This window comes from Juglans regia, chromosome 7 (genome assembly GCF_001411555.2).
Source record: "Juglans regia cultivar Chandler chromosome 7, Walnut 2.0, whole genome shotgun sequence".
NCBI classification, from domain to species: domain Eukaryota; kingdom Viridiplantae; phylum Streptophyta; class Magnoliopsida; order Fagales; family Juglandaceae; genus Juglans; species Juglans regia.
The window spans coordinates 27,708,573-27,735,094 of NC_049907.1; the positions used below are offsets into that span (position 1 = coordinate 27,708,573).

The 26,522-nt window shown below is 34.5% G+C and overlaps 1 protein-coding gene across 2 annotated transcripts; it reads left to right on the plus strand.

Moving 5' to 3' along the window:
* Positions 1 to 4,980: 4,980 nt before the first annotated feature.
* Positions 4,981 to 14,852, plus strand: LOC109020905 (clathrin interactor EPSIN 2). 2 transcript variants are annotated; one of them, XM_019003428.2, is made up of 14 exons: positions 4,981 to 5,185; positions 6,283 to 6,405; positions 6,645 to 6,696; positions 7,056 to 7,135; positions 7,239 to 7,317; positions 7,571 to 7,654; positions 7,788 to 7,933; positions 8,759 to 9,127; positions 9,580 to 9,621; positions 9,742 to 9,837; positions 9,940 to 10,112; positions 12,152 to 12,342; positions 12,812 to 13,739; positions 13,928 to 14,852. In XM_019003428.2, the coding sequence occupies exons 2-14, from the start codon at positions 6,371 to 6,373 to the stop codon at positions 14,395 to 14,397; spliced, it is 2,745 nt and encodes a 914-aa protein (XP_018858973.1). In that variant the 5' UTR covers positions 4,981 to 5,185; positions 6,283 to 6,370; the 3' UTR covers positions 14,398 to 14,852. The 2 variants fall into 2 exon arrangements, with proteins under 2 accessions (XP_018858973.1, XP_018858974.1); XM_019003429.2 differs by having other exon boundaries at positions 4,982 to 5,185; positions 9,940 to 10,094.
* Positions 14,853 to 26,522: the final 11,670 nt, after the last annotated feature.

The window sequence follows — 26,522 nt, forward strand, 5'->3', positions numbered from 1 at the left end:
GAAAAAGTTGAAACCAACCCAAACTTCCAGAACAGAACTAGAAAATGCAACAGAGGTTGCCGACAACAAGAATCAAACCAAAAACAGCCACATAAGGCGCCGACAAAAGAAAAAAAAAACCACAGACTGTGCCGAAATCACCACATAAACACCCCGAGAGAAGGAAAAAAAATTAAAATAGGCAAGTATTTGAACTTGCTCTTGATACCATGTCAAAATACTAGAAAAACTAGAAAATTCAAAGAGAACTTTGGAAAACTTACTCTCTGACTTTAGCCCCTTTCATTATATCGTAAATTCCATCTATACACGGAAGTATGTGCTATACACAGTCTAACTGATTCCTAATATTCAGAATCTATACGTGGTAAGATAATCTGTACAATTAATATTAACAAAGTCATAAAGTATATAAATTCCTAAAATTGTATACGGTAACAAATGCATCATCCATGAAAACTTTGAAGTGTGCGGCAATGTCCGTAAACATCAATTCTTATTGTTTCAGTTCCCATCCATGAATACCTCATCCACCGTGAAGTTAAGCTTGATTTGTTATTTGACACTCGAGAAGTTTTTCATGGGGTCGCCATATCATGAATCTTTTCATGTACCAGCCCTGTAACTCTTTCTTCATTTTGGGTTGGGAACAATGATATAGACACAAGTTTTATCCAATTATTACTTAACCTACTTATATGACACTTCCATACAATAATACAATTTCATTCACGGGCTTTTTGGGTCATTTTGGGTAATGTGTTTTATTGTATGCATTCAATGTACTTGATTTCTCATTTTGATATATATAATATTTTTACTTATCAAAATTTTTGTTTTTACATATAAAAAAAAAACAATAATACAATTTCAACTTTTTGATCTGTATTGAAAATATTTTATTGTTATATAACAATATTGCAAGTTGCAACAAAGGCAGATTGAATAATATTGTGTAAAAGTTGTCTTTATCATTTCCCTTTCGGATGTTAGCAGCATGACCTTTCTAGATCACATACACCAGTGGGGTGACTTGTATGGGATATCTGTTCCTGTTTTCTCAAACATCATACAGCAGTCATCTATTTTCCTCTTTTTTCTTAGTTTTTTCTTTTGACGCTTTAACTTCCACTGGGCGTTAACTTTTTTAAAGAAGAGAGTGAGTGTCCCCTTTACCGGTTGCTTTAGCATCTTTATAATCATTATGGGAACGCATTTCAATTGCCAAAGTATATATAGATGACAATATAATTATTCATTGTGTTCTCTCATTTGATGTCTTCATCATGAAACACTAGTCTCCTTTATGGCTTTACCTTGCTTTAGGTCCTCCTTTATTAATTTCAAAATGCTAGGGAATAATAGAGATACTCTAATTTGTTGATATAGATTGAACCTTACTACATCCTCAAGGCCGAGGCCACCATAATAGAGGCACGACTTCCTTTGCAAGTATGGTAAAATGGGTTCTTGTAGCTGAATGTTATGAATGAAACTGCTTTAATTATGATTCTTCAACAGTTAAATGGAAGCATGATGATTTTTTTTTTTTAATCTTTTATTTTTTTCCCCTGGCAAAACATGCTGATTCCAATATGGAATTGAAAATATTGACAAATTGTTTCTAGCTTTTTTCTTTTCTTGTCATTTCTCCTTATATATATGCAAAAGCTAAAGCTTGTATTGTTACTGGTCCAAGGCATATAAATCCTTCAAAACTAACTTCCTTAGACTCCAAGACTCTCCCCCACATGTTTCCTAGCAATTTGCTTATGAAAAATACTTTAGCCACAAAATGATTACACAAAAGTAAACTTACAAACTGATATGGCTTGATGTAGTATATCAGATTATAAAATTATTTTTATTATAAAGTAGATTTAATAGATTATATAAAATTACATTAATTTATAAATTTATTTTTGTGTATGTAACACTTCTCTTTATTTATATGTTGTAGGATGGCTTTTATGAGTTGGTTGCCTACCTGATGGAAAAGATGAGATCCTGTCATGCATATTGCTTTTTCACATGTCGCCTTAGGGATAAATCGTATTGTTGTCCACATGTCACTTTGCTCGGCAGGATCAGTCATCGACAAATGGCTACATTCTCACCACAAGACGATGTCTGATCGTAATGGCCGTGGCTGTCTTCCCGCCCTAAGACGAATGATTAACTCCCAGGAAGAAGGAATCAAGACAAATCAATGGGTTAGTAAATAAGCATAAAAACAGTAAGACATGTAGTTTAGCATTAATGACAAAATGAGAATAAGAACAGCAAGATATGTACTTCAGGAGGTTAGCAAAAAAGGAACAAGCAATTTTGCTGTAAAAATACTACAAAAAACAAGAAGAATAGTTTAGGAAGTTAGCCAATAAGTCAAAGGAAAAGAGCAATAAGAAACAAATATATATGTGGTGAAACAGCAAGTAGGGCATGCAGAGAGAAGAGACGACTAGAAGTTCTGTAGAATTAACAAAATTATTATAGTGGAAGAAATAATTAATAGTTCTCAAGTAACAACAAAAGTAGAGTGGGTAGAAATAATTAATATTTCTGCAAAAATAAATAAAATAGAGCAAGAGGAAAGATGGAGTGACGATGAAAGTGTCATACTGAGATATTCTCAACCACAAGCGAGGATTATTAATAAAATTTAAAGATTCCTTTATTTTAATTGAAAGGAAAGAAAAATATCTCTCTATCGCTACCCCTAAGTTCAAAGCCTGCTTACATGGAAAAATTCTACGCATCATTTTAAATATCATACATAATTTTTTATTTTTTTTTCTTAGTAAGTATTTAGTATAAGGATGATCAGTAGAATAATTTTATTAATTTAGTATGAATAAAATAAAAAAAATTATAATATATGCTGTGTAAGATGATGAATAGCAAAACTCTAATCACATCTTATGCCTATCATTTTACAGCTTCTGTTCACATAAAAAGAGGAAAATGATATTGTATGTAGAAGAAGACTCGGGAAATTTTTGTCGTCATACCAATGAGCGAAAGAGACCGCCGATCACTTTGTTTTATCTATAAAAACAAGTTTATTGTATATTATTCGACGATAAATGATAGAATTACTTTTGTATAACAACTTATTTACAGTTATATAATAAATTATTATTATTTTTATTTTTATTTTTGATTTGATGAATTTAAATTTAATAAAAATAATTATTATATTTAAAACTATTTTTATAAATTGTGAATATGTTGTAAGTCTATCACTACTTTTATTTAACATATAAAATAAGGAATTTTTTTTTTTATTGGTACCGATTGTTAGAGAAGAAAATCTCCCATCGGTAAGAAGTTTTTCACAAGTATATTTCGAATAATTTAAAGAAAAACTACTCTAATCCAATGACTCCTAAAATTATTTACATCCAAAAATTCCAACCAATCCCTAAGGGTTTATAAAATAAGGAATTAAATGCAAGGAAAACAATAATTAATAGAGTGGTCCCGATCACCTAAAATTATTAGCCACGAAACTTCCATTTTAGCCAAAGAAAATGGTCAACAGATTTTTAGGAGAGAGAGAGAGAGAGAGAGACCACCGTGTGGCAAGTTGGCAACTTGTTTTTGTTTGGAAAATGTACAATTAAAAAAATAGAGCTCCTACACAATTCAATATACAATCAACCCATCAAAGTGCGAAGAGCTCCTGACATCTTTGTATTGTGTTTTGGTGTTTGTGACATGCAAGACCGTATACATTCACATAAATGTATCTAAAGTTTTGATTTTGAAAAACTATTATATCCATAAAAGATTTTTATAAAAATAATATCTCAAATTTACTTTATAGCAAAAATAATTTTTTAATATATCATAACAAGTCAGTCATGTTAGTTTATGAATTTATTTTTATATAATTTATTTGTAAACAAGCATTTTTCTTAAATTTTACCTCCCAAGATATCTCCATCATCATCATGCAACCATAGATATGAAGTTGATCTATCAACTAATCTCGTGTAAAAGAAAGAAGGTTGAGTCAAATCATTTACCTATATTAGACGTCGCAACCCAAATTTCTTACCCAAATTAATATCGCATAAAATCCGATACTATTATTAAAAATAAACAAATAAATCAGTTTCTGCTTTTTTGTGTCAATAATTAGTTCAAAATCAAAGAGAAGTCAGGTTGTTTTCAATGAAGTCAACTTAATATAGCATGTATTTATTAACTTGGTGGATATTTCTTTATATACGTGTACATGCGTATTTCTTTATACAAAATCTAATAAAGCTTAAAAATTTCATAAAATCGATTCTACAAGAGAAGATTGTTTATTCCTTATAAATATGCCTAAGATTTTATCCACAGATAATGTGAGATTATTTTTCAATAGATACATATAATCTATTGTGTCTGTATTACGAGATACGGAAGCTTATGATTTAATTGAATTTAATTTATAACATTTTATTAATTGTGTTTTATCCTGAGAATAAATTGTTTTCGTCTAAAATACTATCTTTACAAGGATCACTTTTTATTTTTTTAAAATGTGGTTGAGAATACAAGTGGGAATGATCTATTTGGTGCATTGTCTATTTTTCATTTATAATTTTATGCTGTACTAAAATTAAATTTATTTGGTTTCTCGTCCCTCTTTTTATATCTATCTGTTTTAGATTAATGAAATATTTGTGTTTAAAAACATTGACGGTGCAGGGTCAAGTCGAAAGAGCACCAGACGCGTTAGAAGATTCTTCGTCTTTTCAATGCTTGGGAAATCAGATCAGACCGGAGCGGAACACTTCCGACAATTTTTTTTGATATTTTATCAAAAAAACGTGCGACAGCCGAGAAAACTAAATTAAAAGAAAAAAGAACAGAAAAAATCCTAAAATATTTAGGTAGGTGACTTTGGGTGGCTCGTGAAAGAAAAAAAAAATATAATAATAATAGAAAAAGGAAATCCCTTAACACACTGCGTGTTAAGAGTTGAGCTGTCTTCTTTCGTCTGCTGCTTTCTTTCTTCTCCCTCGTATTATTATTTCAACAAACACAAGAATACATTTCAAAGATTTCAGGAGCTCTTCGCACTTTCCGCTCCTATCCTTTCCTCTCTCTCCCTCTCTCTCTCTCTCTCTCTCTCGCTCGCTGTCATAAGAGAGCAGGCCGCCCTCCCGATTAGGTTCCATCTGATTAGGTTCGTTTGATCTCCTTTCCTTATATTTGGATCTGGGTTCGTTTCGATGCTTTCTGTTTTCTGCGCTTCAGATCTATTCCTTGCATTTTTTTTTTTATTTCTGATGTTTTCAATGTTGATTCGGCCCCGTTTTAACCTTCATTTCCTCCCATTAATTTGATGACCTCTCGTGCGAGTATATGCGCCATTTCGATTCAATATATGCAAATTGTTGTGGATTCTGGGTGCAGTTTTGTTTGTAATTTGGATCAGCTACGTGAACAAAAAAACATTTAAGCTATTTCTTGACGAATTGAATTTGGCTCATATGGAAAGTTCAACTTTCAATCTCTGATTCTTTGTTCATTTCATATGTACTGTTTTTTTTTCATTGTTGCTCGCAAAGACACGATCTTTTGAATTTTGAACAGAACATTATTGCTTGCACATCTTTTTTGTCCTCATTTCTACAATTTTCCGTGCGTTTGCGTTTTATGACCTAACGTACCATGATGTTTGTCGGTTTTGGGGGCCTCATCATTGATTTCTCGCACTTATTATGTTTTGGCTTGAGGTTCAAAGATCGTGACTTAATTCCCAGGAGATGATATATATAAGCAGCTTTTTACTGTATAAGCAATTCTTTAGTGGCCGTACCAGCCGGCCATTATGGCTATGAGTTTCATACTTGTGTGCTTTTCTTTCCTTCTTTGCAAGCCAACTTGATGTGGTGGAATTATATAGATCTGCTTTATTTTTGCTATCATAAATTCATTTGTCATTTTTACGGAGATCTTGGATATTCTGATTCGTTTTTGTTTACCTAGTAATAATGATTGCTTTGTGCTATGTCAATATGTTCTTTGAAGAGTCAAGCAGAGCTTGAAGATATGAAAGTATTGTAATTAGTCCGATGTAGTGTGCTGGAAATAAACTCTTGATTGTCTCAAATTGTGTGCGTGCATGTGCATGTGTGAACGTATTGTAATTAGTCCAAAGCAGTGTGCTGGAAACAAACTCTTTATTGTCTCTCATTGTTTGTTCGTGCATCTTATTGAAAGCAATTGAGCTTCATTATAGCTGTGGAAATCTAACCACTCAAGCTTTCTTTGAAACAGTGTATGAAGAATAGTTGAAGATAGCTCCATTTGAAGTCGGTCGCGTGACTTTGCCTTATAGCACTTTTTGTTTTGAACACCAGCTACGATGAAGAAAGCCTTTGATCAAACTGTTAGGGACCTGTAAGTCTTGACTGTGATTCTCATTATGTAGTGCTTATCATGATAGCCTCATTGCATCTGAGTATGTTGTTTTCTTGACTAATCATTGGAAACCTTGAAGAGACAAGATTGTTCTTTGGATGCTTGCTATTGAACCATAGATCCAGTGCTGTTATGTTTCTTTTGTCCTATATTGTTGCTTTATTATTATGTGACCGCGTTTGCGTTAAATGTGCTGTTATTTGCTGCTTTTCTTACAGGAAGAGAGAGGTGAACAAAAAAGTGCTTAAAGTTCCTGGAATTGAACAGAAGGTAAATGTTTCTTTCTTTTATAAGTTCTTTTACTTATTTGGGTACTCAAAGGATTTATCGATTCCTCTACCAATCAAACAAAGAAAATAAGGTTTAATGATTCATCTATGGTTGTAATTATATATAAAAAAAACTCTAGGTGTCAATAGTGGTGAGATAGAACCATAACTGCCTATGAACTGTCCCAATTCAATTGATTATGTATTATTGGAAGTGTCTTTTCTGGTGATCATTGCGCTTCTGTACTGGGCATGTAGCCCTTGCCACCCAAATTGTGTATCGATAATCTAGAAATGCAATACCAGGTAACTTTGTGTGCAAGATCGGTGAAACTGAAATTCTGTTCTTATGCCTTTTAGGTTCTTGATGCTACTAGCAATGAGACCTGGGGTCCTCATGGATCACTTCTTGCAGATATTGCACAGGCATCCCGAAACTAGTAAGCTCAATCATTCTATTATAGATGCTTTGCAATGCTTTTCTTTTGTCCCAAATTAGTTCTCTCTCTGAAAGTGAAGGACCTGACTTTTATATCTGTGCAGTCATGAGTACCAAATTATCATGGCAGTAATCTGGAAGCGGATTAATGATACTGGAAAGAACTGGCGGCATGTCTATAAGGTTTGCAATTTTAATGGATTTTTTTTTCGATAAAGTAAACGATTGTATTAATAATGATAGGCAATTTTAATGGATTTAATCTAGTAAATGTAAAAAAATTACTTTAAGTAGGATCTATCCCCTTTGTCCCATTATTCGATTCCATGATGGCCCTTATATTTTGATAAATATTGTGTACTGTAGCGTCTGTTGCATTTTATTCCCACTTTATGTTGTGATGATATAACTAAAACATCTATCGTCTGAGCTTCAGGCTTTGACTGTTCTGGATTACCTAGTAGCCAATGGGTCAGAACGTGTCATAGAAGATATCAGGGAACATGCTTATCAAATACAGGTAATTTCTAGTTCATGAGTGCTATTTAACTGATCTGTTGTTTTGAATTTTTTTAGGCAAGTTTTCATTCATATCGAAATGATTAAGATTCTATCATTGTCTTAGTGATAAGTTTATCTTTCCCACATGGCAGACTTTGTCCGATTTTCAATATATCGATTCCAGTGGAAGGGACCAGGGAAACAATGTCAGGAAGAAATCTCAGAGTCTTGTGGTCCTAGTGAACGATAAAGAAAGAATAATTGAAGTTAGACAGAAGGCTGCTGCTAATAGGGACAAGTAAGCCAAGTTCTTAGAAAGAATTGAAAATTCTTTTATTCTTATAATGGTTTTTTCCATTCACATTGTCAGTTTACGAAAATAGTTGTCTGCCTTCGTGATGTCACTGCCTTACGCTACATTTATTTGTATTGGTATTGTTGTTGCTATTGTTGTTGTTGTTGTTCAAGTTCTTGCCGTTTTAGAGATTTGACACGTGTCTTTAGTTTCCATTTTTGTGTTAAATTCCATGAATTCCAGAAGGCAATGAAAAGTTCATTCATTTTTTGAAGTATCAGGCAAGTGAATTTTCCAGAATGTCTTATCATCATTCACCCTCTGAAGGTAGCTTGTTTATGCGTTGTCTTACAAAGGGTTCATATTTTATATATTTTTTCTGTCATATAGCATATCAGATGATCTCTCTCCTTTTTTATTTATCTCTGTGCAATTGAATTGTGTGTGTAGATTCTAATTTTACACTAACACAGCTGAGCTATGATTGTCAGTGTTGCTAGTCTATCTGGATGCATTGGTGCAATTGTGAAGAGTTGTGATAGCTTTTGTGGCACCTTTTGTATAATCATCTTATGAAGGAAATAAGCACACCCTCCCCACACAAAAATCCCCCTTTCTCCCACACTTGGACATAGCTATTTTGCATATTCTACCTTTGAAATTCTTTCGGGATACTCTCTCTCTCTCTCCCTCCCCGCCCCCCCTCTTTAATTCCCAATTGTAATAACTGTATTTCATATTTGTGTATGACTAGATTACCATCAATGATATTCTCTAACTGTTTTTTTATCAGTGAGATTCTCTAACTGTTAACTTATGGCTTGATAGGTTCCGTAGTGCCTCATCAACTGGCGGAATGTATAGGCCTGGTTCTTTTTCAAGTACAGGAGGATATGGTGACAGATATGATGATGATCGCTCTGAAGGTCGTTACGGAAGCAGGGATGAAGATAGGAATGGCTATGGGAGAGAGAGAGAATCGGGTTATAGGGATGATGACCGGTATGGTAGATATGGGGACTCATACAGTCGTGATGGCAAAGATTATGAAGAACGGTACAACAGAGATGGTTACAGGGATGATGATTATCGGGGAAGAAGTCAGAGTGCTGATGATTACCAATATGGCACAAGAAGTAGGAGCTTCGATAGAGACAGAGATCGTGCTTTTGATGATGATGGTCAATATTCATCTCGGTATGTATCTATTGATGGTAATATTTATGTTGCTAATGCAATAAACTAACATGTTGACTTTTTGATAGTTTTTTCCTTTTACCTTCTCATTAAGTTGTTTTTACTTTGTATCTTTAGTTAAGTCTTCATTTTTAAGTATTGAAGAAGCAAAACTTTCATAGAAATGAGGTCTCCACATGTGAAAAAGTATACGGTGAAGTATAATATGACAGAACCTACTTTGAATAAAAGGGTAATCCATTGAAGCTACTGAGAAGCTTCACCACTACAATGCAAGAAAGGGAACTGTCCTGTATCTAGTCTATTAGTTGGTGTGTTTAATAGAACTGCTCCGGTGTGATACCTGTTTATGAATTCTGTGTTCCTTTTACAATATAAGCATGCAGAGGATGCCTTCATGACATCCTTGACCTTGTAAACTTATGTAGTTTATGCTTTTCTTCCCTCTACAGAGGCAGTGGTGTCAGGGCGGATGACCAATCTCTGGATGGAAGGTAAATTCTTTGTGCTTGCATGGTCAAATTGTTGTTGGTATTGGGTTTTTATGGTCAATCTTGTCAATAGTCTGAGCGAGCAAAATTTATTGTTTGACAAACATAAATAATCTTTTGCAGGCGACTTGAGCGGAAATTTTCTGAACAGCATATTGGTGCTCCTCCAAGTTATGAAGAAGCTGTGAGCGAGTCCCGAAGCCCTGTCCACAATGAAAGGTATAAATTTTGCACCATTATAGCACACCATCATTTTGCTTGACTATTATTCACTGCTATTATTCACTGGTTGAAATTTTTCTGATGTCTTCTTGTTGACAGGGATGGAGAAACTTCAGCAGCATCTGCTCCCAAAGATTCGTCGCCTGTTAGCAATATTCCAAGCCATGAAACCACTTTTCACAGTACTTCGGAATCTCCTCAAAACCAGGAAGCTGGGGCTTCTGATGAGTTTGATCCTCGCGGTCCAGTTTCAGGTACAGAAAACAATATAGGTGTGTTTTTTTTGGTTCCAGTCAGAGTTGCTCCCTTTACTTATACACTGATATATTAAATGAATTTCTGATATTACTAGTCATTTTTGAAGAGTATATCTCATTTGTGGATGGACATGAAATGTTAATATTTTATGTATTTTTCTTTGCACTTCTAAATTATGGTTCAAAAGTGACGAATTCATATTATCTGATTGCTGGGATTGGGGATTAGGGTACGTAAAAGTCTTGTGATTTTCTTTGCATGTGTTCTTTTTAGTTAGTTTAATTGTTCCTAGAGGTTTGCATATCGAATTGCTTTTGGTTTTGAAGGCAGTGCTGGGTCATGGAGTGTACAGAAGTTGACCTATAAAAAAAAGCATGGAGTGTACAGAAGTTTTTCCTGAAACTGAAATGAACCACTGTGGCCTAAAGGCCCAATTAGTCTCCAATGGACAAAACAAATAAAAAGTATAATCTAATTGGACCGAGTGACTCGATTTAGCTAATGGCCTGCAGTTTTTGGCAGTTCATGCATCAAGGACACTGATATGAGGGTTGGTTTCAAAGTGGACTGAATGTTTTTGACGTGATAAAAAAAGTCTGTAAAGTGATTGGACAATGACATGCACATGATTATATTTGTCTGTCAGTGTCAGAATGCTATATGTATTATGGCAAGGCACCTCCATCCTCAGAAAGTATGCTATATGTTAAGTTATTGAAAGAATGACATGCACATGAGGTCATTATTTTGTCAAGCCAAAAAATGGTAGAATCGCCATGATCCCTTGATTTGCATGCTCCATCCCCATACCAAAAGATTGGGCTTAATTTTTGCTCAGAAGCCACCAAAGTTTGCCCCCCAAATTGAAAAAATCTAAAAGCATGCTTGTCGTCAATGTGTTGTCTTATGGGTGCACATACTTATGATTCGGTTAGTACAGACAATGTCAAAGGGCTTTTGTGCCCATGTTTCGGCCCAACTAGTCTGTTGAGAGTTGAATTTTTGCTTATTTAACAACCTGATATACATCTACGATGAGAAGGCTTTGATATGCATGTGATATCATCGACTTATAATGATTTTATTAGCTGTAACGGCATAACAGAGGAGCTGCAACATGACTACTCTCTCTGTATGTGTTTTAAGTCTGGGCATGACTTAGGTTTGGGCTTCAATTGAAGTATCCCAACCTCATATACAATGAGAATTTGTTGGGATGCGGTAACTTTAAAATTATGGTTTCACAGTCGTCCTGCATTCAACTCAACAAAGTTGATCAACCTGCATTGTTTTAATATCCATTTACTTGTGTGACTGTACTATCTTACCTTAACTTTTTTAGTGTCAGCTCGGGCTTTATGACTTCTTTATTCTGTTGAGTTTTGTGGCTTTGACCAGATAGAATTGATATCTTATGGTTTAATGTTAATTATGCATGATTATAAAACTTAAGGGTTTACCTCAAATGTGTATCTGGTGAAGTTTATTAATATTTTGACACAAAGAAGAGAGGGAGAGAGAGCCAGGGTAACCCCTGTTGAAGTGCTGTTAATTTGAATCATAGTAGCCAGCTTATAATTTTCAATCGATAGTTGCTTGTTACTTATGTGATTTCTGTTTCCTAGATTTTGTTGAGTTATCAGCTATTATGTTACCAAATATTGATGGTTTTCTCTCAAGTTGTATTATCTCTAAATGATCAAGAAAAAAAGCTATTTTATTAGCTCATTGTTTCCTACTTCTACCGAGGAATTCTATAGTTAAGAGATTCTGTTTCATGGTATAATTTGTTTTCCTTTCCTGAATTGATGAAGTCATATATGCTTCTATTTATAGTTCTGAACAATTTTTTTTCACCACTTTCATGAGTGAACAATTACTGTTAATTTACATGATGGCAATGAGTGTACAGCAATGTTTTTATACAGTTCAATACCATGGTCTTTAAGGAGCTAAAAATGCAAATTTACTTTGGTGCTCTTGCAGCAATGCCAGCAAATCAACCACGTAGTTGGACATTCATGTATTGTGTTTTGTCCTTTTTTTTTTTCAGCTGCTCCAGCTACCATAAACAATGCTGAGATGGACTTACTTGGCTCCCTTTCCGATTCGTTTCCCTCAAATTCATTAGCCATTGTGCCAATTACATCTGTGACCACATCCTACGAGGCTGATGCCCACACAAACTCTGCTCCAGCAACCAGTTTTGTGACTGCAGCTTCAGCAGCTAATGGCGTCAATCAGGTAGGCATCTTATGCAATTTATTATGAATTTTAGGATCTATTTTCCTTGAGTTGATTAAGCGAACTGAAGTAAAAACATGTTTTGAGCCTTACATCTTCACCCTTAAACATATGTACCATTATTGAGACTATGGAAATTCGATGTGCTAATGTGTTCCATTCCTTCCAGTGGCAGATTTAGTAGTGCCTCTTTGGTGTGCAAGGTTTTCAGAGACATATCTTGAAATTTTGATAATAATCGCATATGACATCAAGATTATTATACACAAATTTCTAACATTATGGAGCATTTGCAACTTGTAGATCTTGTGTTTCTTTTTATGGATAGTTCCAGTTTGGTTTCTGCACATACCAAAGAACATGCAAGACTTGAACCTTCATCCCCCTTCCCTCTTTCTATCCCAATTTTTATTTTACATTTATTCTGATGAAATGAATATTGTGGATTGAGTGTTTATCCTTGATGCAGCCTTTTGAAGATCCATTTGGTGATTCTCCTTTCAAGGCCATTCCTTCCTCCAACAGTTTCCCTACCCAACAGCAGACTTCTGCTCCCACTGATTCCTTCCAGCCTACCATCAACCAGAGTGCTGAACCGCTCCAATCTGGTGTCCCAAATGCGAATACAGTCACAAACTTTGGCTTTGGGGACACATTTTCTGGCCTTACTTACTCTGGACCCAGTGACTCTAATACTCAACCTCCAACAAACTCACAATATTTACCTCAAGAGCTGTCCACTCCACAGCAGAACAATGATGTTCTGGCAGACATCCTCCCTCCTGGACCTTCACCTTCTTTTACTTCACAGCCAGCTTTTTCGGGTCCAACTGGCCAGCCTGTACTGCCAACTGCTAATATCTACAACACTTTCCACGTACAAGCAGGACCTGTAGCTCCTCAGATTCAAGCTGGTCCTCCTGGACAGCTCAGCAGTGGAAGCTTCCTTCCACATGGTGGATCTATGTCTCCCCCCACTTCTCAAATGGTTCCTCAAACTCCAGCTGGACCAATTGCACAGCTTAATGGTGGAAACTTTTTTCCACAACAGGGAGGATCTATCACTTCACATATGACTCCTCAAGCATCTACTGGACCAACTGCGCAGTTTAACAGCATGAACTTCCTTCCACCACAGGGTTCTGCACCTGCAGTTACTGCACATATTGCTCATCAAACTGCCACTGGACCAGCTTTACAGCAGAGCAATGATTTCCTTGGTAATTTGCTTCCTCAAGCAGGACCAAATGCCCCTACGGCTTCACAGCAAACTCTTTTGTCTTCAACAGGATCACTTTCAATTGTTCCTCAACCGGCCAAGGACAAGTTTGAGACCAAGTCAACTGTTTGGTCTGATACACTAAGCAGAGGGCTTGTCAATTTAAATATATCTGGACGTAAGTGCATGCTGGTATCATTGTTGTTGTCATCATCATCATCAGTAGTACTATTATTTTACTACTACCGTTACTACATATCATAATTGACATTCTCAGAATATTAGGGCACCGGGAAAATCTTTGGTTACAAGTTTTTTGAATATCTACTATATATGTTATTTGACGTGGTTTCTTTTTCAACACAGCTAAAATAAATCCTTTGGCGGATATTGGAATTGATTTTGATGCACTTAATAGGAAGGAAAAGAGGATGGAAAAACCTACCACAAGTCCTGTTACATCTACTGTCAACATGGGTAAAGCTATGGGATCTGGTTCTGGGATGGGCCGTGCTGGTGCAAGCGCCCTCAGACCACCAAATCCTATGATGGGTTCTGGAACCGGTATGGGCATGGGCGTGGGTATGGGTGCAGGCATGGGCATGGGCGGTAGACCTGGTGCGGGCATGGGCATGGGCATGGGCATGGGGGGTTATGGAGGCATGAATCAACCCATGGGTATGGCAATGGGAATGAACATGGGTATGGGGCAAGGAGTTCAGATGCAACCACCAACTGGATTACCTCCTGGTTCAAACATACCTGGTGGTTATAACCCCATGATGGGCACAGGTGGTTATATGCCTCAGCAGCCTTATGGCAGCAGCTATCGATGAGATTGAGCCAAGTATCTCAATTTGTGTCGGAAAAAAGTAATTAATACCTGTTTTGTTATAGGGTGAAAAAGAAAAGATTGACATAGCAAATCCAGCTTTACTATTGAATCAGTCTACAATGCACTCTGGTCTGACTTTTGGTATACAGTTCTGTATTTTTGCTCGAAATTGTCGATCTTCTGGAAAGGGTGGAATCTTGTATGTCAATTCATTCTATCTCTTCCTTACCCAAGCATTCCTTTTGGGTCAGGAGAGTTGTGTAGGTTTGCTCATTTCAGCTGTTGTGATATTGTCTGTGCTGGTGAGGATGACCTTTCTCAGGTTATCACTTCCTTATCTTCTTCTTCTTCTTCTCTCTCTCTCTCTCTCTCCATATATATTTTTGTTACTTGTCAAACATGTTTGGCTGCATACTGAACAATAAATATGATGATTCATTTTTCTACCTTATCTGATTCTTTGCCTCTTTGTGGAATAATTGATTTTGCTATTCAGGTGATGAACATCAGATGTTTTTACCTGCTAGCCACTGAATGTAGCATTTCACATTTATAATTGTGTCCGCAGTTATTCTAATGTATATTAGGGTTATAGGTTATTTTACCACAAGCTGCATCGTGTCATTTTAATACAATCTCCTGTGTCAAGTGCAATCTTTTAAATAAGGTCTCTCAAAGCGGTGACAATGAAAGGTTCCTTAAGATAATTGTACTTCTATTATAGGAGTTTACATCCCTTTGTTACGATCTCACATCGACTAAGTATGGGATTGATTGATGGTTTATAAGTTCCTAGGCACATTTCTCTTGTAAGCTAGTTTTCAAGAATGAGTTCTACCTAGTTGGTTCATAACAAATGGTATCAGAGACACCCCACATCTAAGGCTATGTTGCGACGGTTGTAATCGTGCGGCACGGGGGGTGATGCCGACATGGCAGTGTTTGCCCAGAGTTAGGAAAAGACTTAGCGCACAGTCAGCCTGTGTGAGCGCCGGGACCGCTGTGGATGTCGGTTGCGGAGCGTGGTGGTTGTTACGATCCTACATCGACTATGTATGAGATTGGTTGGTGGTTTATAAGCCCTTAGGTACTATTCCCTTGTAAGCTAGTTTTTAAGGGTGAGTTCTATCTAGTGGGTTCATAACACCCTTTTATTAAGCAAGTTATTACTCATTACACCCCTAGTGACTCCCTTTAGTTTCATGTGCAAATAGTTGTAATTGCCAGAAAGGTTTTTAACTTTTTATTAGTAACTGAAGGCACGATTCCCACAGGCTCATGATCAAAACCCTAATACTTGACTCCCAAGTCTTAGGCCCCGTTTGGATGTCGAGATGGTTTCAATCTATCTTATCTCATCTCAACATCCAAACACTATTAAAACACAAACACTTTTCAATTTAAAATTTTTAATTTTTTAACTTATTATCTCCTCATATTACCTAATTATTCCAGTTTTTCCAAACTTAAAAAAAGAAAAAACATTTTTTTTTTAAATTTCAAAAATAAAAATAATATTAACAAATAATGTTGTTATTATATTTTAATTTTATAATTTTTTTATTCAATTTTTTTTTCTCATTTATCAAAATTTCATAAAATATATTAATAAGTCTACTCCTCTCGCTTGGGCTACTGTTGGGTTTTTATTTTTTATTTTTTTTTACTTAATGATTAAGTTAGTATTTTTTTAATAATATTGTATTTAAAAAAAAAAAAGAATTAGAAGTGTTAAAAAATACAAGTAGAAAAAAGTACAAAAAAAAAAGAAAAATCTAAAATCTACTAGTGGGAGCCCCTTTCAGGAGCTCCGTAGGAGTAGAGCCACCCAATATATTAACTTAAGCTCATTACTATTTATAGATTTTTCATCTTATCTTAACATTCGAACGAGATGTTAGTGATATTGTCAATTATATCCATATAACAATTGTATTGGTCAGTATGAAACTCAACTTGTCTAAAGTTTATTTTTGTTTATTAATAAGTTTAAGATATTTTGTTATTAACCTCTAGCAAAAGAAGCTTGGTTAGAGTTGAGTTTATGAATAGGCTAGGAATTCATTTTTCTTCCAACTTTATCTTGCATTGCACGCCTATTGCTCTAATGTATTGAATGGACTCAAGGAGTAGGTTAGATTTTATACCTCTTCACTAATTGAATAATATTCTCTTTTAATAGAGTATTTCTTCTATGATATTTAAAAGAGCTGTACATTGATCAAACCTGTTTTGTTAATTCAAAGTTGCAGCTTGGAATTAGTCGATTAGATTGAAGGAAGCACATAGTCTGGATTCTATATAACTTCAAATACCCTTCTGCAAACATTCTCAAATAAAGTACTACAAATTTTCGAAAAAAAATAGGTATTTGTTATTAGCACGTGTAGTTGAAGTAGAAAGTCCAGGACATTCAGCTCGTGTGGGCTAGTCACTTGCTCTTAGAATTACAGTGTTTGTTATTCAATAGCCCAGTCCATAGCAGTATAATTAAGAAAGCACGTTGTAGTAAGAACTCGAGAAAGAGTTCATCAGAAAGTTCTAAGTGGAGGAAAAGTAGAAAATAAAATATAATATAAAAGAAGATGGAGAAGAGTGGATGAGGGAGAGAGCTTCGAAGGTTACATCTTTTTTATTCTTAATTGTTATTGAAAACAAGACATACATCTCTATTTATAAGAAAATTACATTGAGATAAGATAAGATAAATATCTTAGGGTAGGTTTGGGGGGTGGGATGAGACACAAAATTTTCATCTCATCTTATCTAATCATTACACCTTTTTCAAATCTCCATACAAAATATAATAAACAATTCAACTTTTTCAAATCTCAATTCAACTTTTTAAAATCCCAATACAATAATAATACTAAAACATAATATTTTAAACATTAAAACAAAATACAAAATTCTTATCTCACCCTCCAAACCTGCCCTTAAATATTATGAAAATCAAATCAAAGATAATTATGAAAATCAAATCAAGGTAATAATTATTGATTTGATATTATCTTCAACATCTACTCTCAAATTCAAGGTAGAGAATTTTGAAATTTTGAGTTTGAAATTTGAGAGTAACCTTCATATTCATTAATTAATCGCCAAAGAGATGATGGTGTTGGTGATGAAGTGGCTGACAACTAGAATATCAAATCTGGAGCGGTGACCAACAATGGGCTATATATGATCTTGGTCAGCTATTGGACCAAAATCAAAAGGCCAAAATTGGATCTGGAGCTTCAAACAATGCTCACAACAGATCAAAACCTAATAAAAAAGGTCTGACAGCTAATATAGATGCTCCAAATGTATTGATTTGAGACGATGCATAATTGAACGACGATGAAAATTTTGTTAGAGGTAAAGCTAGCAGAAGAATAAATATTCTATAGGATTGAGCCTAGCGTTAGTCAATAACTCTAATACCATGATAAAAAATAGAACATAATATAAAAAAAGATTGAGAAGAGAGGATGAGGAGGAGAGGCTTTGAGGGCTATATCTTTACTATTCTCAATTATCATTGAATACAAGGTATGCATCCCTATTTATAGTGGAAATCACATTAATAAGGTAAATATTTTAAACATTATGAAAATTAAATAAAGATAATATAAAATCAAAGTGATTTTATAACTATGAAAATAAAATCAAGGTAATATCAAATAAAATTATTGATTTGATATTATCTTCAACATCCACTCTCAAACTCATGGTGGAGAACTTGAAATTTTGAGTTTGAAATTTGAGAGTAACCTTCATATTAATTAATTAATCGCCGATGAGATGATGGTGTTAGTGATGAAGTGGCTGACAACTAGAATATCAAATCTAGAGCGGTGACCAACAATGGGCTATATATGATCTTGGTCAACTATTGGACCAAAATCAAAAGGCCAAAATTGGATCTGGAGCTTCAAACAATGCTCACAATAGATCAAAACCTAATAAAAAAGGTCTGACAGCTAATATAGATGCTCCAAATGTATTGACTTGAGACGATACATAATTGAACGACGATGAAAATTTTGTTATAGGTAAAGCTAGAAGAAGAATAAGTATTTTATAGGATTGAGTCTAGTATTAGCCAATGACTCTAATACCATGATATAAAATAGAATATAATATAAAAAAAAATTGAGAAGAGAGGATGAGGGGGAGAGGCTTTGAGGGCTACATCTTTACTATTCTCAATTAGCATTGAATACAAGGTATGCATCCCTATTTATAGTGGAAATCACATTAATAAGGTAAATATCTTAAACATTATGAAAATCAAATAAAGATAATATAAAATCAAAGTGATTTTCTAACTATGAAAATCAAATCAAGATAATATCAAATAAAATTATTGATTTGATATTATCTTCAACATCCACTCTCAAACTTATGGTGGAGAATTTTGGAATCATGAGTTTGAAATTTGAAAGTAACCTTCATATTAATTAATTATTCGCCGATGAGATAATGATGTTGGTGATGAAGGCTGGCAACTAGAATATCAAATCTGGAGCGGTGACCAACAATGGGCTATATATGATCTTGGTTAACTATTGGACCAAAATCAAAAGGCCAAAATTGGATCTGGAGCTTCAAACAATACTCACAACAGATCAAAACCTAATAAAGAAGGTCTCACAGATAATAGAGATACTCCAAATGCATTGATTTGAGACTATACATAATTGAACGACGATGAAAATTTTGTGAGAGATAAAGCTAGCGGAAGAGTAAATATTCCACATGATCGAGCCTAGCGTTAGCTAAGGGCTCTGATACTATTGAGATTACCCAAGTACCTCTGTAATGCAACAGAAATATCTACCAATTCACTCAACAAATTGGTTAGTATTCAAGCATGCAATTAATTTAATAATTAAACAATAACATATAATAAATAAATTGTATAACACTAAGATTGATATCGAAGAGAAACTCTTTAAAGAACTCTTTAAAGGTAAAACCCTACGGGGCAGTCAAACCCAGAAAAGTCAATCTTATTATTTGAAAATCAATTACAAGTACCCATCAATTACAAAACCTTTGCAACTTAACTCTCTTACTTGTCCAGACAAACGACCCATTTGTCTTCTATCGCAGTAGCAGCCAAAACCTTTGTCAATCTTCAAATATTGCCTTTCCTCCTAGAACTCTAGGGGCTGAAGTCCAATCACACGACCCTCCATGCTCAAAGCACGATCATACTCAAAGAGAGATCACAAATATGAAAATTCACTAAGGAATTTTCTCACCAAACAATGCACTAGAAACTGCTCTAGAAAATATGTAGATATGAATCTCTACAGATCTTAACCAATAAGATCTCTTAAATAAACAATCTAAAAATCACTTCTAATTGCAGTAGGATTCTGTTGACGGAACAAATCTGATAGGAGTTTTAGGTGTAGCAGGAATCTACTGACAAGAGAACTCTGCTGACAGACTGCTAAAAGCCAGAGTTGAAGCTTCAGCAGATAACTGCTTTAGATAATTTCTTGATAGTTCAGAATTCTTTCTGCTTGATATATTCTTTTTGAATATTCTATCCAGATCACTTGATATTTCCTATCTTTTCGAACATTCAATCTTGATCAAAAATCTTTTGAACCTTTATCTATTCAACCACTTATTTTAGAATTCAAATATTCATATATAAATATAAAGATAAAGACAAACATTTATCTATTAATCTACTTATCTTAGAATTTAACTATTCATAGATAAAGATGAAAACAAATTCTGTTGATTCAATAATTCAAATAGGTCATAGTCATCTAATCCTAGCCAACAAGCTTTTACATCAACAATCTCCTCCTTTGGAGGATTGGTGACAAAATCAACTTGATGAATGTAATATAAAACTTGTCAACAACACAAACATTAGACCAAGAGACCGAGTAGAGATTCCAGGCAAAAAATAATGACATTGAACAATGACTAAGATTAAATTTCACAAGATTTAAAATCTAAGCATGTTCTAGTCTTGGAGTTGAATTATATCCATATTTTAGTTCTTCCCCTCAATATTAAACTTTATTAACCAGAACAATAAAAATTCATTCAACTCCCCCTTAACAACACACTTACTCAAACACTCCCTAAAACTCACAATACAAATTTCATAATATCCGAAGTAAATCAATCTTCCAATATACCTCCCCATTTTTGTCACTAATCTGGCAAGACTTATAACTCCCATGTGTTTAAACTTTTCTTGGATTAAATGCATCTGATGTATAAGTATGGATGTAAGTAAAATCATGACAAAATGAATGAAGTAGCTTGCTTGAGACATAAAAACAAATACTTGGTGGGCACTAGTTTAAAACCGAGAGGTAGAGTGCAGGAATCCACCAAATTTGAGCTTTTTATACATGAAAAAATTATACTCATGTAATCCTATGTATAAATGCATACACAACCCAACAACAATCCAAGCCCCAACTTCACGTATCAATTATCAACAACTTAATCTCCATATATGTACCGAAATCTAGAACTGGAGAGTGAGAATAATTTGAATAAAATAGGAGCCTTACCGTGATGGATAAACCTTGAATCGAGGAACTCGAAACCGATTCCTTCTCACAAATAAATCGAATGTGATAAGGGAGAAAACGGGCTAGGGCTCGAGATGAACGTGCCGTGAGTGTGAAGGGGAAATATCGAGTGGAAGGTTTGGGCTTGACATGTGGGGATAAAACACTTAAGTCACTTAAGTGACTAGGAGCCGTGCACATGCTTTGTGCCTTAGAGTCCCATTGGGACTTAGAAAAAAAACAGAGACCCACTACTGAGACTTATGCCAATAAAACAGAAACCAAGTCCTTGACTTCAATTTCAGAATTACAAATGCCCAACATTGACTCATACCTCACTATTAAATATTCTCATATTTATTTTATATAAAACCACATGAAAAAATAAATTTTTTTATATATATAATAACAAGGAGGCAAGTAACATGTCCATATGCATCTTAGTCCAAGCTTAGTGTCATTCACAAAACAAATTCAATAGAATACACTCTCTTATTTGCAACAATCACTATGGATGTTCACATCTCATAAGATTATCAATGTCAAAGTTCATGTGAGTGTGTAAGTGAACAAACTTATATAAAGCAGTAACTTTTTATTTCTTTTTCTCTTCAATATATCTTTGATAATATTATTCATGAGTATTTTCTTCTTATAGATGCTCTCAAGAGATTGTCATTCACATCAAAAGTCAAACTTTATGCTAGGGTCTAGATACATTAGTATCTCCTCCAAACACTAGTTTGCACAACCCATTTCATGTCCATTTTTGTTGCTCATATTTTTCCACAATGATTTGAGCCACGATTTTTTCTATAAGGACTTAAGGGATAGATCCGTGTATGGTGTTTGTCTTTTTCCGCAATGATATAACACCAACTTTTTCTATATGGATAAACTATTTGTGTTTGGCAAGGGAATATCTTTTTATTATTGTATTAGGTTCAACTAGCATTAGTCAATTCAAGGCATGAACTCCCTCTATGGTGAGCATCTCAATAATAAATATGGAACTTAATTATAAGGTGCATACACATAAGTTTCTCACAATATTTTGTAAATGAATTTTGTCAAGATGATCCAAAGGGTTAGGATTAATAAAGTGAACTGCACAAAGTAGAGAGATGCATAAGTTCAAAAATTTATTTTGTGAGAACACATGTACTCAAAACTTTGACATATCAAACATGCACTTTCAAAAAAGAAAAAAAAAGAAACAAACCAGAAAAATTTTTCTATTATTTTTCTTATTTAAAAATTGAAAACAAGAACATTAATTAAAAATAGAAAAATAAAATGCATGTCCTAGACTAATAAAATGAAATGCAAGGAATGCAAAAACATGCAAGTGGTCCTATCAATTAATGTGACACGACATCTTCTTTGACTACCCACTTTGCTTTAAATTTTGGCATATTATTTTCATCAACACCACTTTGTATGATCTTTTCTTTATTGTGAAGACAAAATTCTGCTAGTTCACCAAGCTTTAGAGTTATGAAGGTGATTTGTTGACTCATCTCATCAATTTGATTTTCTAGAATTTTTCCATTCTTTTTTAACTTTCTTTCACCTCCGTTTTTCTTCACTTTATTCAAGTTAAAACAATATGGCCTTATATGGCCAAGAATACCACAGTGATGACAAGTAGGAATAAACTTACCTTTGGACTTACCTTGGTTGAGCTTCTTTGTCATTGATCTATCGTGTGAGGCTCTTAGAACATGAGTTTTGGACATGGCTTTGTTTGGAGTTTCCTCATCTCGACTTCCTTTAATAAAAATGATACATTTTGATGAAGTGGTAGCGGATGATGAGCCTTTAAGTTCCATACCTTGGGAAGTTATATACCCCAAATTCGTGCGATCACAACTAGATCTTTGAAAACTAAACATTTCTTCTAATTTCTATGTTGCTGTTTTTTGCTTGTACTCCTGAAACGTTTTTAATTCTTTTTCAAGTGCAGCCTTTTGAACTTTTAATATTGATACTTCAACACCAGAAATTTTTAATGCCTTAGAGAGATTGTTTTTCTCATTCTCCAGAGTAGTAAATTTATTGTACAACTTCTTGTTGAGTTTCTTTAATTTGACCACTTCTTCACACACATCAACAAGTGATACATCCGAATCATTGAAATTACAACCACTTTCATATTTTGTTAGTGCAATCTTAGAAAAATAATTCACAATAGAAGAAAAAGCAATAAAAGATTTTTCATTATTAGATGATGAGCTTGAACTTTCAGAATCTGAACTATCATTAAATGTGACATTCAATACTTTTCCTTTACTTTTCTCGAAATTTGGACATTCAATTCTTTACTTTACTTATATTATTATTATTATTATCAAAATTTTCTTTATTCCAATTTTTCGAATAATTTTTCTTTGCAAAAAATTCTTTATCTCGCTTTTGTTTTCCACTAGCTTTCCTGTTAAACAAGAATTTTCTGAATTTCCTTGCAATGAGATCTATATCCTTATTGTTAAAATTTTCGTCATCAGAAAAATCATCTTGATCCTCTTTTATTGTTTTTAAAGCAATGAATTTACCTTTTCTTGTTTGAGGAAGTGATGATTCATATGTTTGTAAGGAACCGATCAGCTCTTCAACCCTTATTGCATCAAAATCCTTACTTTCCCCAATGACAGTAACCTTAGAGATTAAGTGGAAATAATATGAAAATTAAGCATGAAAATTAAGGGTTTTGGTCTGAAAATGAGCACATATGCTTATTTACACAATAAGTTTATAACAAAGGCACCACAAGGTCAAAATGGGAAATACACGTGCAAAAGAATCAATATCTGACCACTTACCTCACACACTCACTCAACACTTAGAGAAAAAAAAAAAAAGAGAATAATGAATCCTCTCAAGCCCATAACCCTTGTTGCATTGCATCTCAGGCTTCGCACTTTAGAACCACATGGAATTGGAGAGAGGAACAATCTGGAGAGAGAAACCAGCAGGAGCACTAGAGAGGATGACGAAGGAGAGCTTAAAAGGGACCAAGGGACGTGCGAGAAGGGGATGTTGGGATTTTTGGCAGAGTCCGAAAATCATTTGGAAAGTTCATCTTTAATTTTAGAGTTTTTGTTTTTTCCTTTCTCCGAAACATGGATAAGTTTTTTTATTTGCTTAATAGTTTGTTTTCATACTGGATGGAAGAGTAATTTCGTGACCTAGGTCAAGGGGAACCTTTGGGTAGTAGGGTTTTGAGTGGGAGTTTTGATTTCTTCCCAGCTTTAATTTGTATTCTCCATGAATCTATGTCACTCTTATAAACACCAGGATTTGGGTTTCTCTGTGTCTTTTTTGATCCATCGTTGATTGAAGGCACGATGGATGCTTAAGGGATGCAGACCCTAACCCGAGTTGTATGTTGATGGCCAGTTTGATGTGAAATTTGTTGAGATTATTCAGTAAATGTGTTGTTAGAATTTTAATCATATACATTATCCAAATACTTTTATCATGACTTAAATCGTGTTTGAAAGTAAATGCAAAATTCCCATAGAATCAATCTGTGTAAAGGTAACCCGAAGCCTAGGTATATTTCTTTTTCCTCTAAAAGCGTTTCAGAACATTGGTCTTAAGTTTTGAATTTGTTCATCTTATCAATACAGAGAATTCGATTTCTTTAGTTTTTCTTTTTATTATTTTAGTGTGCATCCAATCCATCTCATTCGCATCTAGGATTCTCAAAAAAGAGTTGCACATCTCATATCTCACCTTCTTGCTTCCTGTTATTCCAATAAACAATTGCATAGCACTGAAACTACCTTAATCCCTGTGAAATCTGTGATACCCCATATGACATGGATAAAGGTAGGTGGTGTATGAGATCCCACATTGCTTGGGAATGAGAAGTTCTTGCTCTTTATAAAGTTCCAATGGATCTCTAATTGTATCATTGACTAGTCTTTTTGGATTATAGGCCATGTGGTTTGGGCCTTCTATTGGGGCGTTATAAATGGTATCAGAGACTATCTCAATCGGAAATGTGGGACTTGAGCCGTGCCACCTACAATGGACAAGCCCGACGAGGACGTCGGGAATTTAAGGGGGGTAGATTGTGATACCCCATATGACATGGATAAGGGTAGGTGGTGTATGGGATCCCACATTGCTTGGGAATGAGAAGTTCTTGCTCTTTATAAGGTTCCAATGGGGCTCTAATTGTATCATTGACTAGTCCTTTTAGAGTATAGGCCATGTGGTTTGGGCCTTCCATTGAGGCGTTACAAAATCGACCTTGGGACTCTCTGTATACACAAGTAAGACACCTTCTACACTTGGGAGGTATTTTAAGAGAAGAGACAGCCGAAATCTTTCAGGTAGAGATCTCAAAATCTTTCTCACGACAATTGAATCTTCCACATTCTCACCGAGATTAAACTTGGAATTAACAATATCATTAAGCTTAACATAAAAATCATTAAAGCTTTCATCTTCCAGCATCTTAATCTCTTCAAATTTTGAAGTAAGGAATTTTAATTTTCAATTTTCACAATTTTTGTTCCTTCGTGTGTAACCTCCAAGATGTCCCATGCTTCTTTAGCAATCTCACATATGGAGATTCTCTTAAATTCTTCCGGAAGCCATGAATATAGCATTCAGTCCCTTACTATTCCAATTACAGTTGTTGATCTCATATTTTGTCCAAGAATCAATACTTATTGATGGTTTAGTCCATCCTTTTTCAACGGAATACCACACTCGTTCATTCAACGATTTGAGAAAAGCCCTCATACGAACTTTCTAATATGCATAGTTTTCCCCATCAAAGTGTGGCAGGACATGTAGCGACATAGTCAACAGGGGAATGGATCACACTCGAATGAGTGAACCACGCTCTGATGCCAATTAAAATTACCCAAGTACCCCTGTAATACAGTGAAAATATCTACCAATTCACTCAACAAATTGATTAGTATTCAAGCATGCAATTAATTTAATAATTAAACAATAACATAAAATAAATAAATTGCATAATATTAAGATTGATATCGAATGGAAACCCTTTAAAGAACTCTTTAAAGGTAAAACCTTACGGGATAACCAAATCTAGGAAAACCAATCTTATTATTTGAAAATCAATTACAAGTACTCATCAATTACAAAACTTTTGTAACTTGACTCTCTTATTTGCCCAAACAAACGACCCGTTTGTCTTCTACCGCAGTAGCAGCCAGAACCTCTAGCGATATTCAAATATTGTCTTTCCTCCAAGAAATCTAGGGGCTGAAGTCCAATCACACGACCCTCCACGCTCGGAACACGATCACACTCAAAGAGAGATCATAAATTTAAAAATTCACTAAGGAATGTTCTCACCAAACAATTTACTAGAAAATGCTCTAGAAAATATGTAGATCTGAATCTCTACAGATCCTAACCAATAAGATCTCTTAAATAAACAATCTGAAAATAAATTCCAATTACAGTAGGATTCTGCTGACAGAACAAATTGATAGGAGTTTCAGGTGCAGCAAAAATCTACTAATGAGAGAACTCTACTGACAGACTGCTAAGAGCCAGCACTGAAGCTTCATCAGATAATTGCTTTAGATAACTTCTT